At 49.6% G+C, this 23,457-nt stretch overlaps 1 protein-coding gene across 1 annotated transcript in view; it reads right to left on the bottom strand.

Moving 5' to 3' along the window:
• The window catches only part of PTPRO (protein tyrosine phosphatase receptor type O), a 164,783-nt gene extending 141,825 nt beyond the window's left edge, over positions 1-22,958 (bottom strand). The window contains exon 1 of the mRNA XM_064155602.1: positions 22,533-22,958. Within this exon, the coding sequence (XP_064011672.1) occupies positions 22,533-22,748 (216 nt within the window). The 5' untranslated portion in view covers positions 22,749-22,958. The remainder of the gene's footprint in view (positions 1-22,532) is intronic.
• Positions 22,959-23,457: the final 499 nt, after the last annotated feature.

Consider the following 23,457-nt stretch of genomic DNA (forward strand, 5'->3'; position numbering starts at 1 on the left):
AGGAGGCTCAGGGCACAGCTCATTGCTGTCTGCAGCTCCCTGAAGGGAGGCTGTAGCCAGGTGGGGTTGGTCTCTTCTGCCAGGCAAGCAGCAGCAGCAGAAGGGGACAGAGTCTCAAGCTGTGGCAGGGGAGGTCTAGGCTGGATGTTAGGAGGAAGTTGTTGTCAGAGAGAGTGATTGGCATTGGAATGGGCTGCCCAGGGAGGTGGTGGAGTTGCCATCCCTGAAGGTGTTGAAGCCAAGCCTGGCTGGGGCACTTAGTGCCATGGTCTGGTTGCTTGGCTGGGGCTGGGTGCTAGGTTGGACTGGCTGAGCTTGGAGCTCTCTTCCAACCTGTTTTTTTCTATGACTTTTGGCAGAGCCACCTAAGGCTTGCTTGTTTGTCCTTGCCATTGCATCCCAGCTTCTGTGCTGTGGCTCAGACCCTCTTGAATGCTATGTGACCACCATGCAGCACTCCCCTAGAGTCACCAGCCCAGCTGCACCACCTGCTCAGCAGCTTCATGTACCAGTGAAGCCACAGACCTGTGCTGTTAGTGGGACAACTCTTTTGAAGATGGTCCTGCACCATCCCCTACTGCAGCTTACAGCTGCTCTTTAATTCCTCTTCTCTCAGAGCCTGTACCTAACCCCCAGCTCTCCCCAGGTCAGAAGCCTCCTCTAAAAGATGTTTTAATGCTTCTAGTCTGTATTGGTGGAGGGGTTGATTTTCTAGCAAGATTGTAAGATCTTAAACCAGTGATATCCAACAGCAAGGAGAAAGCATTCCTGCTTGCTAATAATGTGATTGGTTACATTCCAATGCGTGGTGTGGGAGCTCCACTGCTGTCAGTAATTGTGGGTTCAGAACTTAGGGAGGGCCTCAGTGTAAATCACACAGCCACAGCAGCAGTTCAGCAAAATCTATTTTATGGGCCATCAACCTGTCCTGGTGTAGAGGAGGAGCCATTTATCTATCAGAAGGCTTGGAGTATGATTAATGGAAGGGATCCATGTAATTCAGACAGATAAAACTACCCAAACAAACTTGCACTGAGTGCATGCCAAGGAAAAAGTGAAAAGAGGGGGGATGGGAATAAAAATATATGTTAATCTCTTCACAAGGGCTCCAGAGCCCACATCCTGCTAGGACTACAGCAGGATATTTTTGAGATCACCACATACTTTCAAAGGATAAAGATTTTTTTATGTATCAAGGGTGTGCTATGTGTTGATGCTGTGCTGGTAGCTCAGTGCCAGCTGCTGGTGGTATTTCTGGAGGCGTTCAAGAAATGCCTGGCTGGGGCACTTAGTGCCATGGTCTAGTTGATTGGAGAGGGCTGGGTGCTAGGTTGGACTGGCTGAGCTTGGAGGTCTCTTCCAAACTGGATGATTCTATGATTTTGAGAAGAAAGGTTGGGGAGAGACAGAGAATCAGAGGGGCAGAGAATCAGAATAAGCTGGGTTGGAAGGAAGCAGCAAAGATCACCTAGTCCAACCTTCCTGAAGTCAGCAGGGGCATCCTCAACTAAATCAAGTTACCCAGAGACCTGTTGAGCCTGACCTTGAATATTTCCAGGGATGGGGCCTCAACCACGTCCCCGAGCAACCTGTTCCAGTGTTGTGTTACCTCCATGGTGCAGAACTTGTTCCTAACATCCAATCTAAATCTTCTCTAGTTTGAAGCTGTTGCCCCTTGTCCTATCAAGCCTTTAAAAATAGGCTCTTTCCATGCTTCTTGTAGGCTCCCTTCAGGTACTGGAAGGTCTTTATTAGGTTCTGGGCTCCTCAATTCAAGAGAGAGGTTGAGGTGCTGGAAGGTGTCCAGAGAAGGGTGATGAAGCTGGTGAGGGGCCTGGAGCACAGCCCTGTGAGGAGAGGCTGAGGGAGCTGGGGGTGTGCAGCCTGCAGCAGAGGAGGCTCAGGGCAGACCTCATTGCTGCCTGCAGCTCCCTGAAGGGAGGCTGTAGCCAGGTGGGGTTGGGCTCTTCTGCCAGGCAGGCAGCAACAGAACAAGGGGGATACAGCCTCAAGTTGTGCTGACAGAGATCTAGGGTGGATGTTAGGAGGAAGTTGTTGTCAGAGAGAGTGATTGGCATTGGAATGGGCTGCCCAGGGAGGTGGTGGAGTCTCTGTGCCTGGAGGTGTTGAAGCCAAGCCTGGCTGGGGCACTTAGTGCCATGGTCTGGTTGCTTGGCCAGGGCTGGGTGCTAGGTTGGACTGGATGATTTTGAAGGTCTCTTCCAAGCAGGTTGATTGTATGATAATCAAAAGCTGCCTGCACACAGTTCTAGGCTACTGGCTCTTGATGACCCTGTTTGAGCAGATGATCTCCAGAGGTCTCTTCCAACTTCAACCATCTTTAACCTATGAAGTGTATCCAGGACAAGGTGATGAAATTCTAGGATATTTACAGCCACTTGAGCTGGGAGTTAGAGGGATTGATGCTGCTTTTAGTTACCTTTGATAAAACCCAGTGTAAAAGCATTGCTTTAGTTGAAGTCCCTTTGAATTCACAGTGTAGGTGATTAAGCATAGTAATTGGCTTTCTTTTTCCTCTCCCTGAGAAGAATTATCTCCATTTCAATAGCAGCTATTTTCACTAAAATAGTCTTTTCATGCAATAATAGCCCTTTTTTTCTGACTATTTTGCATTCTGGTGGAAGTTAACTACTGAGCTAAGCTAAATGGCTGCAAATGGCAGGTGCAAAGAAGCCTTTTCTTGGACTGTTATAAAACTCAAGCCAGAACATTTGCAGGAGAACTACAACTCCACAGAAAAATGGTGAGGAAAATACTTCAAGGAAGGAAACACAGGGTTTATGTGAGGAGGGTGTGCTGTAGGCTGGGTGTGAGCTGAAGAAGCTTGAGTAAGGTGAAGTATGAATGGAGAAGAATAAGGTGAATCAGGTCAAGTGTGAGTGGAGAAGAATCACAGCTCAGCATGGCAAAAGGAACAGAAGGGGAAGAAGTGAGCTGGAGAGGAAAGAAGCCAAGGGGACAATAGTGAGGGAACAAGCACCAGAAAGGATAATTCTGAGAAGGGGGGTAGCACTTCACTCTTGGGCAGATAGAGCTGCCAGACAGTTGTATCTATTCCATAGAGTGGTTTAGGTTGGAAGGGAACTCAAAGCTCAGCCAGTTCCAGCCTCCTGCTATAGGCAGGGACACCTCCCACTAGAACAGGTCACTCAAGGCCTCATCCAACCTGGTCCTGAACACCTGCAGGGAGGTGATCAAAGATCATATTGGGTGATCCTGTGCTCCACAACCTCCCTGGGCAAACTGTGCCAGTGTCTCATCACCCTACTCTGAAGAACTTCTTCCTAACATCCACTTTCAATCTCCCCTCTGCCAGTCTAAACCCATTCCTCCTCATCCTGTCATTACAAGACCTTGTCAATAGTCCCTCCCCAGCCTTCCTGGAGCCCCCTTCAGATACTGTAAGGCCACTTCAAGGTCTTCTCAAAGCCTTCTCTTCTCCAGGCTGCAGAGCCCCAACTCCCTCAGCCTGTCCTGATAGCAGAGCTGCTGCAGCTCTCTCAGCAACTTGGTGGCCTCCTCTGGACTGGCTCCAATACTTCCATGTCCTTCTTGTGTTGGGGGCTCCAGAACTGCACACAGGACTCCAGGGGGGGTTTATAAATATGAGTCAATGGTTGTCAAAGTTGTTGCATTTTCCTTGCTGCCTGTCCCTGCCTCCACTTTGCTTTGAAGAGGACTGAAAGTCCAGATGGAAATGTGCTTCCTGAGGAAGCAAAAGATTTCTTAGGAAGCTTCTTTGGCTTTTCTGTCATAACAGCACCTGGAAGTACTTTCTGTTGGCCAATCCAAATTACCATTTTGCCCCTCAAACCTTCTGAATGCACAACCTCTGCACCACCTTTTTATTTTGGCACAGCATTACTAAAATATCCACTCTGTCCATCACTGAAAAATAACTAACTCCTCTAACCTGCTATTTAATTCATGAGGGAACAAAACATTCTTTGTCCTTGCACTTTCCTAGAAATTCCTTTCAATTCTCCTAAGAGATGCTGCCTCAGAGGTGCTCCTCCTCTCAAGTACTGAGCCTAGTTGTACAAACTGAAAGCCACATTATCCTGCAGCTTAGCCACTGAGAAGATGCCCATCAGCATTTTCTGTGCTGATCAGCACTCTGGCAGTGTGATAATGTGAATGGTAATGTAAGAGTGCAGGAAACGTCCTGAGGTAGCACAGCAACTCCTCTGTAGCCCATACCAGTTGTGTAAGAGAGAGGGATGCACCAGCAGAGCCCAGTGTGCTGCTTGGAGGCTAAATGGAATATTTTAGTGAGAGAAATTAGATGCTAGATGTTGAGGTGCTGGAACATGTCCAGAGAAGGGCAACAAAGCTGGTGAGGGGCCTGGAGCACAAATCCTATGAGGAGAGGCTGAGGGAGCTGGGGTTGTTTAGCCTGGAGAAGAGGAGGCTCAGGGGTGATCTTACTACTGTCTACAGCTACCTGAGGGGGCATTGTAGCCAGGTGGGGGGTGGCCTCTTCTCCCAGGTAACCAGCAATAGAACAAGGGGACACAGTCTCAAGTTGTGCCAGGGGAGGTATAGGCTGGATGTTAGGAAGAAGTTCTTCACAGAGAGAGTGATTTCCCATTGGAATGGGCTGCCCAGGGAGGTGGTGGAGACACTGTCCCTGGGAGTCTTCAAGAAAAGCCTGGATGAGGCACTTAGTGCCATGGTCTGGTTGATTGGTTAGGGCTGGGTGCTAGGTTGGACTGGATGATCTTGGAGGTCTCTTCCAACCTGGTTGATTCTATGTGGAAAACAAAACAATGGTGACGGCTGCTGTGCTCCTGGGCTTGCTGAGATGGGTAAAAACAGAACACAAGGCATAGATAAGACGGAGTGGGACAGTCAGAGTGTGTCTGTTACAGCTGATGCTCTGGGCTGCTTCTGTGTAAGTAATCATTCTACTTTCTAACGCCCCTGGCTGATCCGCCAACCTCACCTTGCATGTAAGGCAGACTCTGGGATAAGGTAGAGGGGTGGGAAGAATGTAGAAGGGTGGTTGGGAGCCCCTCCTGGGGACTCTGGTTTCTGCTGTGTTTCTCTATTACCTTTAACTTGTATATTTCTGTATCATTGCTGTCTGCAGCTACCTGAAGGGAGGCTGTAGCCAGGTGGGGTTGGGCTCTTCTGCCAAGCAAGCAGCAATAGAAGAAGGGGACACAGGATGGTGGTGGAGTCGCTGTCCCTGGAGGTGTTTAAGCCAAGCCTGGCTGGGGCATTTAGTGCCATGGTCTGGTTGATTGTCTAGGGCTGGGTGCTAGGTTGGGCTGGCTGAGCTTGGAGATCTCTTCCAACCTGCCTGATTCTACGATTCTACTTTAACTCTCTGCTTGTACATTGTGCTAAGCTGTGAATATAAATCTTCATTCCTTAATTTCCAGCTGGCCAAGTCTAGTCTGGGCAATTTCATAGGAGGGTGGGCACATAACTCCCAAACCATCACATCCAGTTACACTGTGGGGGAGGACATAATGTCTGCTTCCTCCCTTTGAGGATAGAAATGACCCCAAAGGGAAAGGATGAGCAGAAAGCATGGTGGCGTTGCCTTCTCCCCAGCTTGCAGTGCTGCCTTTTCCTTCAAATGGGAAGGCAGGTGAGTTATTCTGCCCTCTCCTCTACTGGGACACTGCAGGAACTGCTTCTGGTCTCCTACTGAGAGTGGGATGGCTGAAGGGGTGGGGGAATAATTCAGGCCCCTCTACATCGCAGTCATCCCTTCTTTCCGTATCACCCCTGCTACAGGCTGCTAGAATCTCAAGTGTTCCTGTAGGAAACAGCATCAGCAGAGCCTCCTCTGTCACAGAACTGATTTATTTTTCTTTTTAATTAAAAGATGTACTTATTTAATCCCCCTCAGTCATAACAGCAGTATTTAAATGTATGAGTTAGTGCTGGTCAGGAGGTGCAAATATGCAGGGAGTAGCTTTATCTTGTCTCTCACCAGAAATGATTTATGGTTTGATCTGACTGGTTGCTTTGACACAGCTCCTTTAACCATAACATCTTTCCATTCCTCTAGTAGCAGAGATTTAGCATCTGGGGCTGAGCACATGTGTTGGATAAGAACATAATCTCCAGCTCTGGGCAGAGGAGTTCATGGCAAGAGGGTGGCTCTGCATACAAATTGAAGGTACCAAGACACAGAACAGAAAAACACACTGAACCCTGACATGCAGATCCTGGAGGCCTCCTGGCTTCAGAAGAAATCATCAGTTTGACATCAGGAGGGAGAGAGAGGAAAAATGGGGAGAACAGAGGAGGGAGAGAGAGGAAAAATGGGGAGAACAGAGGAGGGAGAGAGAGGAAAAATGGGGAGAACAGAGGAGGGAGAGAGAGGAAAAATGGGGAGAACAGAGGAGGGAGAGAGAGGAAAAATGGGGAGAACAGAGGAGGGAGAGAGAGGAAAAATGGGGAGAACAGAGGAGGGAGAGAGAGGAAAAATGGGGAGAACAGAGGAGGGAGAGAGAGGAAAAATGGGGAGAACAGAGGAGGGAGAGAGAGGAAAAATGGGGAGAACAGAGGAGGGAGAGAGAGGAAAAATGGGGAGAACAGAGGAGGGAGAGAGAGGAAAAATGGGGAGAACAGAGGAGGGAGAGAGAGGAAAAATGGGGAGAACAGAGGAGGGAGAGAGAGGAAAAATGGGGAGAACAGAGGAGGGAGAGAGAGGAAAAATGGGGAGAACAGAGGAGGGAGAGAGAGGAAAAATGGGGAGAACAGAGGAGGGAGAGAGAGGAAAAATGGGGAGAACAGAGGAGGGAGAGAGAGGAAAAATGGGGAGAACAGAGGAGGGAGAGAGAGGAAAAATGGGGAGAACAGAGGAGGGAGAGAGAGGAAAAATGGGGAGAACAGAGGAGGGAGAGAGAGGAAAAATGGGGAGAACAGAGGAGGGAGAGAGAGGAAAAATGGGGAGAACAGAGGAGGGAGAGAGAGGAAAAATGGGGAGAACAGAGGAGGGAGAGAGAGGAAAAATGGGGAGAACAGAGGAGGGAGAGAGAGGAAAAATGGGGAGAACAGAGGAGGGAGAGAGAGGAAAAATGGGGAGAACAGAGGAGGGAGAGAGAGGAAAAATGGGGAGAACAGAGGAGGGAGAGAGAGGAAAAATGGGGAGAACAGAGGAGGGAGAGAGAGGAAAAATGGGGAGAACAGAGGAGGGAGAGAGAGGAAAAATGGGGAGAACAGAGGAGGGAGAGAGAGGAAAAATGGGGAGAACAGAGGAGGGAGAGAGAGGAAAAATGGGGAGAACAGAGGAGGGAGAGAGAGGAAAAATGGGGAGAACAGAGGAGGGAGAGAGAGGAAAAATGGGGAGAACAGAGGAGGGAGAGAGAGGAAAAATGGGGAGAACAGAGGAGGGAGAGAGAGGAAAAATGGGGAGAACAGAGGAGGGAGAGAGAGGAAAAATGGGGAGAACAGAGGAGGGAGAGAGAGGAAAAATGGGGAGAACAGAGGAGGGAGAGAGAGGAAAAATGGGGAGAACAGAGGAGGGAGAGAGAGGAAAAATGGGGAGAACAGAGGAGGGAGAGAGAGGAAAAATGGGGAGAACAGAGGAGGGAGAGAGAGGAAAAATGGGGAGAACAGAGGAGGGAGAGAGAGGAAAAATGGGGAGAACAGAGGAGGGAGAGAGAGGAAAAATGGGGAGAACAGAGGAGGGAGAGAGAGGAAAAATGGGGAGAACAGAGGAGGGAGAGAGAGGAAAAATGGGGAGAACAGAGGAGGGAGAGAGAGGAAAAATGGGGAGAACAGAGGAGGGAGAGAGAGGAAAAATGGGGAGAACAGAGGAGGGAGAGAGAGGAAAAATGGGGAGAACAGAGGAGGGAGAGAGAGGAAAAATGGGGAGAACAGAGGAGGGAGAGAGAGGAAAAATGGGGAGAACAGAGGAGGGAGAGAGAGGAAAAATGGGGAGAACAGAGGAGGGAGAGAGAGGAAAAATGGGGAGAACAGAGGAGGGAGAGAGAGGAAAAATGGGGAGAACAGAGGAGGGAGAGAGAGGAAAAATGGGGAGAACAGAGGAGGGAGAGAGAGTTAAAATGGGGAGAACAGAGGAGGGAGAGAGAGTTAAAATGGGGAGAAAAGAGGAGGGAGAGAGAGTTAAAATGGGGAGAAAAGAGGAGGGAGAGAGAGTTAAAATGGGGAGAAAAGAGGAGGGAGAGAGAGTTAAAATGGGGAGAAAAGAGGAGGGAGAGAGAGGAAAAATAGGGAGAAAGATTATGACCTTTAGCCCAACACTCCAAGACTCTGGCTCAGTACTGGCAGAGAAGGAACATGCCACCAGGCAAAGGGGAAAAGAGGTAAATGAGAGTAGATCATTCCAGCAGAGAAAATTCCCAGAGCTCCCACTCTACAGCCCTTTCTGCCAGCACAGAAGCAGCTTCATCAGAGGACAGAAGGGGACTCTCTCCTTGCCCCCTGTTCACCTTCTTAACACAGCATGTGCATTCCTAGGTGCAGGGTGCAGACACGTGTCTGCAGTCCAGCTGCTCCCCCTCCTTTAGATGGGAGCTCCTCATCTTCTAACGCAAGAAGACTTTTCATTGTCATTACAAGCACTGGCAGTGGTCACCCAGCAGTTATCAGTCACCCATCACACAGAACTGCAGAATCAGAGCAGAGAGTTTCTGAACAGAAGTGTGGAAGATCAAGCCCAGGTATCATCTGGCACCTCTAGACTTCAGCCTTTAAACTTGAAGTTGACAGAAACAAACAGCAAAACTCCTGTACACACAGGAGCTGCAAGTGGCAGACCACAGCTGCTTTACTAACAATCTGTCAGCCATGAAATTATTACAGTCAATGGAAATGGGTGGGACTGGGTGCTTGGGGTTGTGCAGCCTAGGGAAGAGAAGGCTCAAATGAGACCTTATGGGTTTCTACAGCTACCTGAAAGGAGGCTGTAGCCAGGTGGGGTTGGGCTCTTCTCCCAGGCAAGCAGCAACAGAACAAGGGGACCCAGTCTCAAGCTGTGCCAGGCTGGATGTTAGGAAGAAGTTCTTCGCAGCAAGAGTGATTGGCATTGGAATGGGCTGCCCAGGGAGGTGGTGGAGTCATTGTCCCTGGAGGTGTTTAAAAGGAGTCTGGATAAGGCATTTAGTGCCATGGGTTAATTAATTATGTGGTGTTAGGTTGGACTTGATGATACTGAAGATCTTTTCCAACCTGGTTAACTCTGATCTCCAGAGGTCACTCCAACACCTCCAATTCAGTGCTTGCCTGGTTCAGTGATTTAAATTGCATTGCAGGCAAGGAGCCATTTCTGTCTCAAGGCCTTTCCCAAATGCCCTGCAGTTCTGATAGGCACAGCAGCAGGCAAAGCAAACTTTGAGGGCTCCTTCACACAACCCTCTCTGGGTAGTGGAGGCCAGAGAGTTGAGCACAGCTAACCCTAGCCTTGAAGAGAACTAGGATTAAAGAACAAACTTTCTGAACCCACAATCTAAGCACAGCTGCTCCACCTCAGGCCACAGACAACACCTCACAATCCCTTCTCTCCATTTCTGTGGTGCTAAAATAAAGAGGTACAGAGGTTTTTCCTTTCCCCATGAACTCACTTCTCCAAGACATCTTCACACCCTCTGCTGACACCTGTCACTTCACAAGCAGTGAGCATGTTCTGCAAAGCAGGCTCTCTTCCCAGAGTAAGTTAAATCTGGCACTGTGGGGTCTTTAGGAGAAGCAGCAGAGTGTAGTGCTGCTTATCTAGCAGAGGACACTGTAAATTTTGGGGGGGTTGGGGTTTTTGAGGACTCTGGAATATGCTTTTGTTTTAGTCACTGGGAGACCTGGCTTGCTGAGGCTGTCAGCAGGAGGCTTTTTTATGGTCTCATTGTTTGAAATAAGGATGAATGGAACAGAACTGGAGTAAGGGCCATAGAACAGCAACCGTTCCAGAGATTTATTCCTCATAGAATCAAGCAGGTTGGAAGCGAGCTCCAAGCTCAGCCAGCCCAACCTAGCACCCAGCCCTAGATAATCAACCAGACCATGGCACTAAAGTGCCCCAACCAGGCTTGGCTTCAACACCTCCAGGCACAGCGACTCCACCATCTCCCTGGGCAGCCCATTCCAATGCCAATCACTCTCTCTGACAACAACTTCCTCAGAACATCCAGCCTAGACCTGCCCTGGCACAACTCGAGACTCTGTCCCCTTCTTCTGTTGCTGCTTGCTTGGCAGAGGAGCCCAATCCCACTTGGCTACAGCCTTTCTTCAGGTAGCTGCAGACAGTAATGAGGTCTGCCCTGAGCCTTCTCTCCTGCAGGCTGCACACCCCCATCTCCCTCTTGTACAAGCAGAGGCATTCAAGCCTGCTTCTACTGCACTGACTCCAGCACTGGATTTCAGAGTACCGATTCTTGCCAGTACAGCTACTCCCTAATCAAGAAGGTTACTCAAGTTTTACCTGACTGGGGAGTTTTTTAAGCTGCCAGACTCAGATTCCAAAACTCACAACCATCCCATGGCCTCTGGTTTGTGCTACTGACACTGCAGTGAGCCCAAGGTCAGCAGCACACCACGGTGAGCTCTGTGCTGCATGTCAGACCTTTAGTTTCAGACTGAAGGTTTTCTGCTGCAGCTTGATCTGAAGCCCATTTAAAACTATATAAAGACTTCTATTGACTTCATTTGGACTTTGGATCCATTCCCAGACACACAGTAGACTCTCTGCATCCTAAGGATCTCAGCTCCCAGCATCCTAAGAATGAAAGGCAACTCAGCAGTTCTGGTTGCAGCTAACAGAGGTCAGTGTTGCACATAAACAGCAGGCTGCAAAATTATTACTCTTATTCGTGGAGTGCCTCCATTATGGGCTAGTTAATTAGATAGGGCTGGGTGCTAGGTTGGACTGGGTGATCTTGGAGGTCTCTTCCAACCTGCTTGATTCTATTCTGCTAGATTTTGGTGACCACATGTGGTGTCACTGTTCTGGAGTTTGCCTGCTGTCCATCTGTGGCTCTTTGAACTAAAGTTCCAGCTCAGACACATCAAAAAAAGGGAGCTGAGAAACTCAGAAGTGGAAGCTCTGAGTGGAGAGGTGAACATTCCAGGAATAGGCCAAAAAATGGCAACAGTGGTTAAGTTAATATCATTTCATTGGAGCATCAAGAGCTTTATATCTGGAAGGACAGCTTGGACCTTCCCCTTGCTGCTTCTGCTGCACTCACTGCTATCTTCCCTCACTGCTGCTTTGGCTGCTTCGCTGCCACTTGACCCCATCTCCATCACTTTAAGGTTCTTATTTTCTCTAATAGCTTATTCTCTTTACACTGTATATTTTTTTACAGTTTAAACTAAACATAAATTTCTTTTGTTCTGACTTAACAAATTCTGAGTTGCAGCAATTTACTCTACTGGGGGATGGATACCAGGGGCAGTGTGGGCAGCAGGACAAGGGAGGTTCTTCTGCCCCTGTGCTCAGCACTGCTCAGGCCACACCTGGAGTGCTGTGTCCAGTTCTGGGCTCCTCAGTTCAAGAGAGATGTTGAGGTGCTGGAAGATGTCCAGAGAAGAGAGTTGAGAGGCCTGAAGCACAGCCCTGTGAGGAGAGGCTGAGCGAGCTGGGGGTGTGCAGGCTGCAGCAGAGGAGGCTCAGGGCAGAGCTCATTGCTGTCTGCAGCTACCTGAAGGGAGGCTGTAGCCAGGTGGGGTTGGGCTTTGCTGCCAGGCAAGCAGCAACAGAAGAAGGGGACACAGTGTGAAGTTGTGCCAGGGGAGGTCTAGGCTGGGTGTTCTGAGGAAGTTGTTGTCAGAGAGAGTGATTGGCATTGGAATGGGCTGCCCAGGGAGATGGTGGAGTTGCCATCCCTGGAGGTGTTTAAGGGCAGGCTGGATGAGGCTGTGGGCTGCTTGATCTAGAGGAGGGTGTCCCTGCACACAGCAGGGAGGTTGGAACTAGATGATCCTTGTGGTCTCGTCCAACCCTGACTGGTTCTATGATAAGCCTGGATGAAGCACTTAGTGCTGTGGTCTCGTTGATTGGATAGAGCTGGGTGATAGGTTGGTTTGGATGAGCTTGGAGGTCTCTTCCAACCTGGTCTGATTCTCTGATTCTAACCCATTACACCCTCAGTGCTGCCAAGGAACCCCAACAGGGCTTCAGAGCCTATCGAGTCCTGAGTCAGATTTTACAACATATATTTAAAAGTAGAAAACAGGAGTTTTGTTTACTATAGTAAAACTAAATTATTTTGTACCAGGTATCATTTAAAAATACACTGATGTCCTCATTCTGTATTCATTTACCTTTCAGAAGATTTTTTTTTCTGGTTACAGTTAATAAGTGCCAGTTAATTATGCAAAAATCCTATCCCATCTGCTTATTCCCTCAGAATTAGAGGGCTTGATTCCACAGGCAGTGCTCACAGAAGGAGAGACATTGATTTAATGGACTTTCCTGAAAGGGGATTACAGTGCAGGATCCTCTGATATTGATTTTGTGACATCATCATCTTTGCCTCCTAAGCAGAGACTGATGACTCAAAATAGTATCAGTGCAAGATTAGGCAGGGGCAGCCAAATGAGAGAAAGGAAATTATGAGAAGACCAAATCTGCTAATTTACAGTAAGCAGCCTACAAAAGAACATTGATTATGATGTTCTTTTTTCTCCCCAAGAAAAGTTATCCTCATGAAACCAAAACCAGAATATCTGAGTGATGCTCCTCTTTCATCTCTTGCCCTGCTTACAGCCGCAGTCATGAAACTATTGTGAGCTAGAGCATTTTATTTTGGTAATGTGCTCTCTTGGAAGGGCTTAAAGCCACATGGATTTTTTTTTTTAATGTTTTAAACTGATGTAAAAGTCCAAAAACTCTGATGAGCAATGTCTTGTAGAAGTCAACACTGAATGAATCATAGAATCAAACAGGTTGGAAGAGACCTCCAAGCTCAGCCAATCCAACCTAGCGCCCAGCCCTGGCCAAGCAACCAGACCATTGCACTAAGTGCCCCAGCCAGGCTTGGCTTCAACACCTCCAGGGACAGAGACTCCACCACCTCCCTGGGCAGCCCATTCCAATGCCAATCACTCTCTCTGACAACAACTTCCTCAGAACATCCAGCCTAGACCTCCCCTGCCACAACTTCACACTGTGTCCCCTTGTTCTGTTGCTGCTTGCCTGGCAGAAGAGCCCAACCCCACCTGCCTACAGCCTCCCTTCAGGTAGTTGTGGACAGCAATGAGATCTTCTCTGAGCCTCCTCCTCTGCAGGCTGCACACCCCCAGCTCTCTCAGTCTCCCTTCAGGGAGCTGCAGACAGCAATGAGGTCTGCCCTGAGCCTCAAGTTGTGTCAGGGTAGGTCTAGGCTGGATATTAGGAGGAAGTTCTTCACAGAGAGAGTGATTTCCCATTGGAATGGGCTGCCCAGGTAGGTGGTGGAGGCACTGTCCCTGGGGGTCTTCAAGAAAAGTCTGGATGAGGCACTTAGTGCCATGGTCTAGTTGGTTGGATAGGGCTGGGTGCTAGGTTGGACTGGATGATCTTGGAGGTCTCTTCCAACCTGCTTGATTCTATGATTCCTCTGCTGCAGGCTGCACACCCCCAGCTCCCTCAGCTTCTCCTCACAGGGCTGTGCTCCAGGACCCTCCCCAGCCTTGCTCCCCTTCTCTGGACACATTCCAGTATCTCAGCATCTCTCTTGACCAACCCATACCTGGCTACAGCCTCCCTTCAAATAGTTGTAGACAACAACATAAAAATGACAAAGAAAAAAAAAAAGCAGCAAACAACAAAACAACAACCCCAAACCCTCTGCTCAGCTCTTGGGGTTAGACAGCTGTGACTTCTTTCTGTTTGGAAGGTGTGACAGCCCTTGGAGAAGACTAGCAACTGATGTGTGTGGTAATCCTTGCTCTGTTATCTAGAGCATCCTGATTTTGATGTGTCTATCTTCCAGAGCTCAGGCAGCCGCCTGCAGATCTTTTGCATGCAGAACAAAGCCAGGCACAGCAGTGCTAAGCAAATAATAAATCATTTCACTGCTGCTGGGGAATATTCTTGCTTTTAATTATTTATTTAGCTTAAATCTGCCTCGCAGTATTTTGGGCAAACACTAATTAGTGTTCTTTTTATGGATTCCTCCCCCTCCCCCAACATACACCCAGTTCTACCTACTGTTCTTTACCACATTTTAATAGGGGGTTGGGTTATGGTTCTTCTTTTTTCCTTGTGTTCTTACTTAGATTTAAAAGTTTCTTTGATGTTTGTAAGCAGAATGAGCACAGAATTGGCCAGGTTGGAAACCTATCACCTAACCTTTCTAATCAACTAAACCATAGAATCAAGCAGGTTGGAAGAGAGCTCCAAGCTCAGCCAGCCCAACCTAGCACCCAGCTCTGTCCAGTCAACCAGACCATGGCACTAAGTGCCTCATCCAGGCTTTGCTTGAACACCTCCAGAGACAGTGACTCCACCACCTCCCTGGGCAGCCCATGCCACTAACCAGTCAACCAGACCATGGCACTAAGTGTCTCATCCAGCCTACTCTTAAACACTGCCAAGGATGGGGACTCCACCACCTCCCTGGGCAGCCCATTCCAATGCCAATCACTCTTGCTGTGAAGAACTTCCTCCTAACATCCAGCGTAAATCTACCCTGGAAGATAAGCACAGTTTGAGGCTGTGAACACTACTCCTTCTCTTTTGATAGGTGAATGACAAGTAAAGAGTCTTTGTGTCAATGTGACTCCACGATGAACAACAAGGAAAAGATTGAGAAAGCTGTGGTGCAGCTAACTGTACTCAGCGCTGCTCAGGCCACACCTTGAGTGCTGTGTCCAGTTCTGGGCTCCTCAATTCAAGAGAGAAGTTGCAGTACTGGAAGGTGTCCACAGGAGGGCGACAAAGCTGGGGAGGGGCCTGGAGCACAGCCCTGTGAGGAGAGGCTGAGGGAGCTGGGGGTGTGCAGCCTGCAGCAGAGGAGGCTCAGGGCAGAGCTCATTGCTGTCTGCAGCTACCTGAAGGGAGGTTGCAGCCAGGTGGGGTTGGGCTCTTCTGCCAGGCAACCAGCAACAGAAGGGGACACAGTGTGAAGTTGTGGCAGGGGAGTTATGGGCTGGGTGTTCTGAGGAAGTTGTTGTCAGAGAGAGTGATTGGCATTGGAATGGGCTGCCCAGGGAGGTGGTGGAATCACCATCTCTTGAGGTGTTGAAGGCAAGCCTGTCTGGGGCACTCAGTGCCATGGTCTGGTTGCTTGGCCAGGGCTGGGTGCTAGGTTGAGCTGGCTGAGCTTGGAGGTCTCTTCCAACCTGCTTGATTCTAACAGACATGTGCCAAACAGCAGATTATACACAGGGAACAACTGGTCTGCTCTGGGGACTCCTCTCAGCCTTGAAGGACTGCTCCTTCTCGATGGATTCCAGGGATGTGCCTATTGAAAGACTAAATAATGAAAAGGTCTTAAAACAGAAGGAGTTTCTGATCTGACAACTTAGTCTGGATTTTCTGAATTATATGGTCAGAGGTCAAATAAACTGTGGGCCTATGAGTTTAAAGTACATGAAGGAGCTACAGAGTTCATAGTATCATAGAATAAACCAGGTTGGAACCAGGTGTGGGGTATTTTTTTCCTCTGTGTACTTGCTTGGCTTTAAAAGTTTCTTTGCTGTTTGTGAGCAGAATAAGCACAGAATCAACCAGGTTGGAAGAGACCTCCCAGATCATCCAATCCAACCTATCACCCAGCCCCATCCAATCAACCAAACCATGGCACTAAGTTGTCCAATTCTTTCTGATATAATTGCAAGAGCAATGTCTCAGCCTCTTAAAGAGCACCGTGGCCACATCATTTCACAAAGCACAGCTGTTAGATTAACAGGCAGCATTATCTGCTGTTCCCAAAGTACTTCAAAATGAATGTAGAATTTCCACACTGCCCCCCAAGAGGTTCATGTCTGCCAAACAGCTACCTCATGCTAAAATTTATGGCTGATATAGAATAGCACAGAGCTCTTGATTTTTATTATCTCTATTCAGCTTTTCTGATGTGCTCAATCCCTACACACTTAAAAGCCCCACTTGGATTTTTCCATCCCAAGCATTGTGTTTTCCACCCAATCACAGTGCCTGCCCCACATATTCCCTTCTCAGAATCACAGAATCAGTCAGGGTTGGAAGGGACCACAAGGAGCAGCCAGTTCCAATCTCCTGCCATGCCCAGGGACACCCTACCCTAGAGCAGGCTGCCCACAGCCTCACCCAGCCTGGCCTCAAACACCTCCAGCCATGGGGCCTCAACCACCTCCCTGGTAAATCCATGCCAGCCTCTCACCACTCTCATGCTCAACAACTTCCCCACCTCCAGCTTTGCTCCATTCCCCCCAGTCCTGGCACTCCCTCAGCCTAAAATGTCCCTCCCCAGCTTTTTTGTAGCCCACTTCAGATCCTGGAAGGCCACAAGAAGATCACCTGGGAGCCTCCTCTGCTCCAGCCTGCACAGCCCAACTCTTTCAGTCTGTGCTCACAGCAGAGCTGCTGCAGCCTCTGAGCATCCTCCTGGCCCTGCTCTGGACACTCTTCAGAATCTCCACAGCCCTCTTGTCATAGGAGCTCCAGAGCTGGATGCAGTACTCCAGGTGGGGTCTCAGCAGAGCACAGCAGAGGGGGAGAATCACCACCCTGGCCCTGCTGGCCACACTTCTCCTAATGCAGCCCAGGCTCTGCTTGGCTTTCTGGGCTGCAAGTGCACACTGCTGGCTCCTGTTGAGCTTCTTGTCCAGAAGCACCCCCAAGTCCCTCTCTTCAGGGCTGCTCTCCAGTGCATGCTGCCACCTCAAGATCTGAAAGCTGAGCTTATGGATTCCCTTAAAAATATATCCCCTGATACCTCTCTTCCCTGTCATTATGTGTCATCAACTTTCCCACCAGTGCTGCATACTATAAAGCACTTCTCCTCTAAGTACACTCATATATCAGAAGAGGAAATACAAACATAGCCACAGTAATTTGAGCACAGCTCATACTACTGTTGCTCTGGTACCAGCTACTATCTTTGCAACAAGCCAGACATAGAATGGTTATGATGGAAGGGACCTCAAGGATCATCCAGTTCCAGCCCCCTGCCATAAGCAGGGACACCTCCAACTAGAACAGGTCACTCAAGACCTCATCCAACCTGGCCTTGAACACCTCCCTGTGAAACCTGTGCCAGTGTCTCACCACCCTCACTGCAAAGAACCCTTTCCTAACATCCAGTTTGTATCTCTCCTCTGCCACTTTAAACCCATTCCTCCTCATCCTGTCATTACAAGACCTTGTCAATAGTCCCTCCCCAGCCAACCTGTAGCCCTCTTCAGATACTGGAAGACCTCTATAAGGTCTCCTCAAAGCCTCTCTTCAGGCTGAAAACCCTCAACTCTTGTAGCCTGTCCTCATAGCAGAGCTGCTGCAGCCCTCTGAGCATCTTCATGGCCCTCCTCTGGACTGGCTCCAACAGTTCCATCTCCCTCTTGTTTCGGGGGCTCCAGAAGGGCACACAGGACTCCAGGTGGGGTCTGAGGAGAGCAAACCAAAGGGGTAGAACCTCTCCCTTGTCCTGCTGCCCACACTGCACTATAAGGTCTCCTCAAAGCCTTCTCTCCAGGCTGAAAACCTCCAGCTCTCATAGCCTGCCCTTATAACAGAGGTGCTCCTGCTCTCTGATCATGATGCACTTCATTTGATTTCAGGAACTCCTTCATCTAAAAGCCACTGCAATTTCCTAGCATAAGAATGAAGGAATTTCAGAAAGAGAATGCATCACTTTTACCTTACCATAAAGCCAGCAGACTTCTTCCTCAGCACTTGCTCCCTTCACTGGCTGTGTTCACTCACGACTGCACCGTGCTGTGAAAAGCAAGCTTGCTTCTCTGTTTGGAGCATCTCCCACTCTCTACTCTCCATTCATCTGTTACACACTGTGCACATGGCAGCTAGGACGTGTTGCCACATTCCCTCCACACAGGGCTTCCTCTTTCCATCTACCACTGACTGAAACATGTTATAGTAGCTTTTATATGAGAAGCAGAATTAAATAAGCCATTCTTTTATTATTTTTTAGTAGACTCCCAGGTGCTAAACTGTGCAAATATTTTCACTGAAAAGCATTTTTAGAGTTCAAATTTGGTGTTTGTTTTTTCCTTCTCATTGCAGCCAGTTATATTTAAGACTGATACAAAAAAAGTCTGCAGTCTCAAGCACCATCCTTCCAATTTAGCCCCTCCACAGAAGCACTGTGACAATGCTTCCTCATTGTTCTCCTACTGCAAGCATTGGCCAGTCCCTCTTGGATTGGAAGTGATGTCCCAGCATCAGGTCTGATGTGTTAAAAGTGCCTTTGTCCTCTACTTAATCTCTACCTGTCCCCCACAAAAAGAAAACTATAGCAAGAAGACACAAAATCACCCAGATGCAAGCTACTAGTAGCATGTGACACCTGATTTATCAGTCACATAATCCAGGGCAGCACTTCAAATGGGCAAAGCTCACTGTAGATCTTGCCATTGGAATGGGCTGCCCAGGGAGGTGGTGGAGTTTCTGTCCTTAGAGGTGTTCAAGCAAAGCCTGTATGGGGCACTCACTGCCATGGTCAGGTTGATTGGCCAGGGCTGGGTGATAGTTGGACCAGATGAGCTTGGAATTCTCTTGCAACCTGGTTGATTCTATGATTCTGTGACTACGGGAAGGGTACTGGATTGCAGATAGGAAAGGTGGGAAAGATAACCCCAGTTAGCAGCACCAGAGAGCAGCATCATTTTAATCTACCTGTTATTGCTGTTTATTTAGCTCAAGCACAGCTTTTTCTCTCAGCCATGATCAGCCATGCCTCTGCCACATCAAAATGAGAAAATTACAGAGCTGCTAAGGACTATGCCTCCCAGCTGTTTAGGCTGCACCACCAGAGGCCCCAGATCCACTGCAAAATGGCAACATATTAAGGAAGAGATTCCTGCAGCAGAATAGTTGGAGGCTTTTCTCTGAAACAAGATGCATTCCCCTTCCTCTCCCAAGTACTGTCAATCCACACTAATACCTGAGCTCACACACAATGCCTTGCTTCTGCTAGTTTCCAAGCTCTCACATAAGAAAACAACTGAAGAAACAAAACAGAATGATAAAGGCTCAAGACCACATTGCTGTATCTCCAGGGAAAAAGGTGTTATGATCTTGCATCACTGAAAGCATTTATGTTGTACTGTGAAAGAAAGAATATTGCTAGCCCACGAGCAACAACAGCAGGCACATGACATGCAGTGGGCAGGATTTTGGTCTCCTTTTGTCACTGACCATACCAGCAGCCTCAGACAATGCCAGCAAATGGAACAAGCTGGTGCTGTTAATTTACACCCTGAAATATGACAACTGGAAGAGGAAATGTGCTTTGAGCAGTTTTGTCACTGTGCAAAGTCAGTTGATGATTATAAATCCCAAGATGGGCAACAAGGCCACATCAAGCAGATAGAGCTTAGCAAGTGACATTTGGGTTGCTAACCCTGAAACAGCAAGCATGCAGACATGAGTTTTGCCTCTCTTCAGACTGACCAATTCAATGCAACTGCTTTCTCAGTGAGACTAACTTCTAGGTGAGGTTAACAGTTCAATTTAACACTTGACAGTTAATACAGGCAATAATCAGTTCACTAACCTGAAGCTGGATGATTTTAGTTTTGCTTCAGTCAAGCTGGCAGAACTAAATAGCATAAAAAGGGGGAAGTGCCTTGGTTTGGAATTCATTGTCCTCAGTGATTTGTCACTGCAAAAACCGTATGCAGACCGTAAAGAGAAGCCAGTGAGATTGAGTCTCAGGAAAATGGTCCTATTCCAGTGATGTGAAACAAGCACTACTCTTGCTTCCCCAGCTTCTTTTCTGGAGCTGTGTTTACTCTGAAGCCTCAGTTCTCTTCTAAGAACATACAAGTAATTACAGTCAACATGCTGGCCAGCCAAAGTTGTAATCCACTCACATGGCATTACTGATGCACCTTTATCTTGAGCTATAGCTTCACCTGCTCTTACACCACAGAATTCCATGAACACTCAGTTTTCTTTGTCATTGCAGTCCTATGTTTGTTCCATCTTTATCTGACTCAAAAGTGATGGCTAATTCTCAACAGAATGAAAACCTGAGGCCTCAGATACCTTCAATTCCTTGAGACTGCAAAATACTAGTTTAAAAAACAATCAAATATAAGCTATGTCCTGCCTTTATCATAGCAATTTCAGCCACACTGATGTTAGCAAAACAAAAGAAACCCTCAACACACAAAAGCCAAAATAACATCACCTCTCTCCAGCCACCCCCAAAAAAGCCAAAACCACAGACACAAAATTAACCCAAAGAAATAGGCCCCCTCAAAACAAAAAAGCCAAAACCACAGACAAAATTAACCCTAACAACTAAAACAACAAAAGACCCACTGCCAAAATACTGTTTTGTAATTGATTGTTGCTTGGTTTCATTTCTTTGTTTTAAAGGATTCAGAGCTATATGAACTCTGTGACTGTGGGATAAAACAGCTACTTCCATCTGTGTGTGCTTCTGTATTAAGGAACAAAAGAATCACAGAATCAACCAGGTTGAAGAGAGCTCCAAGCTCAGCCAGTCCAACCTAGCACTCAGCCCTGGCCAAGCAACCAGACCATGGCACTAAGTGCCCCAGCCAGGCTTGGCTTCAACACCTCCAGGCACAGTGACTCCACCACCTCCCTGGGCAGCCCATTCCAATGCCAATCACTCTCTCTGACAACAACTTCCTCCTAACATCCAGCCTAGACCTCCCCTGGCACAACTTGAGACTTTGTCCCTTTATTCTGTTGCTGGGTGCCTGGCACAAGAGCCCAACCCCACCTGGCTACAGCCTCCCTTCAGGTAGTTATAGAGAGCAATGAGCTCTGCCCTGAGCCTCCTCTGCTGCAGGCTGCACACCCCCAGCTCCCTCAGCCTCTCCTCACAGGGCTGTGCTCCAGGCCCCTCACCAGCCTTGCTGCCCTTCTCCAAACACCTTCCAGCACCTCAACATCTCTCTTGAATTGAGGAGCCCAGAACTGGACACAGCACTCAAGGTGTGGCCTGAGCAGTGCTGAGCACAGTTAGCTGCACCACAGCTTTTTCAATCATTTCCATGTTCTTCATAGTGGAGCCAGAAGGGTCACAGGGGACCACAGCATCCAGTCTTACTTTCTTAGAAATAAAATGCTTTTAAAGGACAATAATAGTAATAATTAGGAAAACAAAGCACCAAGTCCCAAGCAGCACAATATTGTCTGTATACTACCAGCATTTTATCTTGCAAAAATGTATGTTTCAGCAGTTATGAAAATCAGACATCTGACAGTTGACTACTCTGTGTGAACAGATGCTGTGAAAGCCTCCCTTTAAATAGTTCTGTCAATGCCATGTCAGTTTCAGAAGCGACACCACGGCTGTTCTAGGATATGATCCTGCAAACTCCTATTCACACAACGAGTCCTGCTGATTTCCGTAGAACATTTACATTTAGAAGAGCCTAAAAGGTCAGGTCCTTAGTTGCAGAGCTCTCAACAGTGACTGACACACACACAACAAAGTTTTCAGCAGTGTTGATCGCTGCGCTTTAGGCTAATGACATTTCCAGTCAGCGGCGTTCACCCAAGCAGTACATACATTTCCTTGCAGAAGTTACACGAAGCATATTAAATATGCTTGAGAAGCCACTAAAGGAGGGAAGGCGTAAAGATAAAACGATGTCATGTGAAGCCAAGCTTGCAGGATTAAGCCGAACTCAGACAGACAAATTAATCCAGCAGGAAAAGCGGCCGAGCCCGAGCATCGCAGCACGCTGCTCCGCAAGCAGCGCTCAATTCCGCCGCGGTACCCCGCCCGCCCCTTTGTTAGCTCCGTCTTCATCACGGCTCTCCCGCGGGGAGGGGACGCGCTTAAGACAAGACAATTAAGGCGGCGAACAAGTCTCGGCGGGATGCGTTTCCCCGGAGGCGGCGATAGGGACCGGGGCGGCGGCAGGGAGCGGGACGGGTGCTGAAGGACAGCTCGGCGCTCCCTCCACGGCCCTGTCCCGATGGCGATACACCCCCCAGAGCCCCACATCGCCCCTCTTTCGGCAGCTCTGATAAGAGTCGGATAACTTTGGAGGAGGCAGAGGATGGGAGGAAGCGCCGCCGCAGCTGCCCCGGCTGCTGCTGGCACTTTCGGTGGGGATACAGGGCGGGAGTGCATCTCGCCCCAGGGCACGGCGGAGGGGGTTGCCCATCCGTCGGATCGGGTTGCCCACGCGTTGGATCGTGCTCCGTGGGGCTGCAGTGCCACCTCCCCGTTTTCCTCGTCAAAGCCACAAGCCTCCTGCGCAGCTGCCCGCGGGAGCACAAAGCGGACCAGCCGCGGTTCAGCCCTTGTCTCCGCCGCGCCGCGGGAGGAGCGGGCAGAGCCGCCCGGCCGTGCCCGAGCCCGCAGTCCCGCCGGGAGCACACAAAGACAGAGCGGAGGGGAAGCCGGTGCCCACGGGAAGGGAGGGGACTCTCACCCCTCCCTGTCCCCGGCACTTACCTTCAGCAACACAAAGAGCCAGAGGAGGCAGGAGCTGGCCCCCGGAGCCCCCAGTCGCCGGCGGTTGGACATCGGGAGGGATGGTGGCAGCGGCCCGCGGGGGGTGCCAGGCGAGGGCTGCTGACGCTCTTCTGCCGCCTGGCCCTCGGCCTCTGCCCGTCGCCTCCCTCCGCCCGGCTTCGAGCCGTACCCGGCAATGGCGAACCGCGGCAGCATCAGGCGGCCGGCGGCAGCGCCGACCTCCTCGCTGAGCGGAGCATCCTGCCGCCCCCCGCCCCTTTTATTTGGGGTTTGCGGCGGGGAGGAGGAGGAGGAGGGCGGGGAGGAGAGGGAGGTGGCGGCGGCAGGGGCTGTCTCCTCTCCCAGGAGTTTGGGCGATCGCGCCGCTGGCAGCGCTGTGGAAGGGGTGTGGAGCGCCGCTGGCCGGCTCCGGGAGCGGCAGCTGCCCCAGCCCCCGGAGGAAGACGAGCGCTGGAAGCCGGCAGCCGCCGCCCCCGTCCTCCCTACTCCGCCCCCCCCCGACTCTCGCTCTCTGTCTCCAGACAGCATCTGCCTTCCGCGGACAGGGAAAGCAGGGCGGAAGGCAAAACCGCATCGCCACCGCCACTCCTCAACAAGAAGGACAGTCCTTCCCCAGGCGCATTTTCCCTGCCTCCTTCACCCCCGCCACGATCAGAGCACAAATGTCGCGGAGGTCCTGCCAGAGGGGCCAGACTCTGCCCCGGGCATGCTCCTCATGGGACCTTAGGGTTCTGCAGCTGCTTGCTTCGCTGGGGCTCTGTTGGAGCTACAGCTTCGGGAGCAGTAGCCAGCACCCAGGTAGCAGCAGCAGTGTTTGGAAACAATGCAGACTTCCATACGGCTGTTCTCAGGAGGTAAAATAAAGCCTGTGCACAGCTCTTCAGATATTGAAGGTACAGGTCTA

The sequence above is a fragment of the Pogoniulus pusillus genome, chromosome 15 (genome assembly GCF_015220805.1).
Source record: "Pogoniulus pusillus isolate bPogPus1 chromosome 15, bPogPus1.pri, whole genome shotgun sequence".
Lineage (NCBI taxonomy): Eukaryota > Metazoa > Chordata > Aves > Piciformes > Lybiidae > Pogoniulus > Pogoniulus pusillus.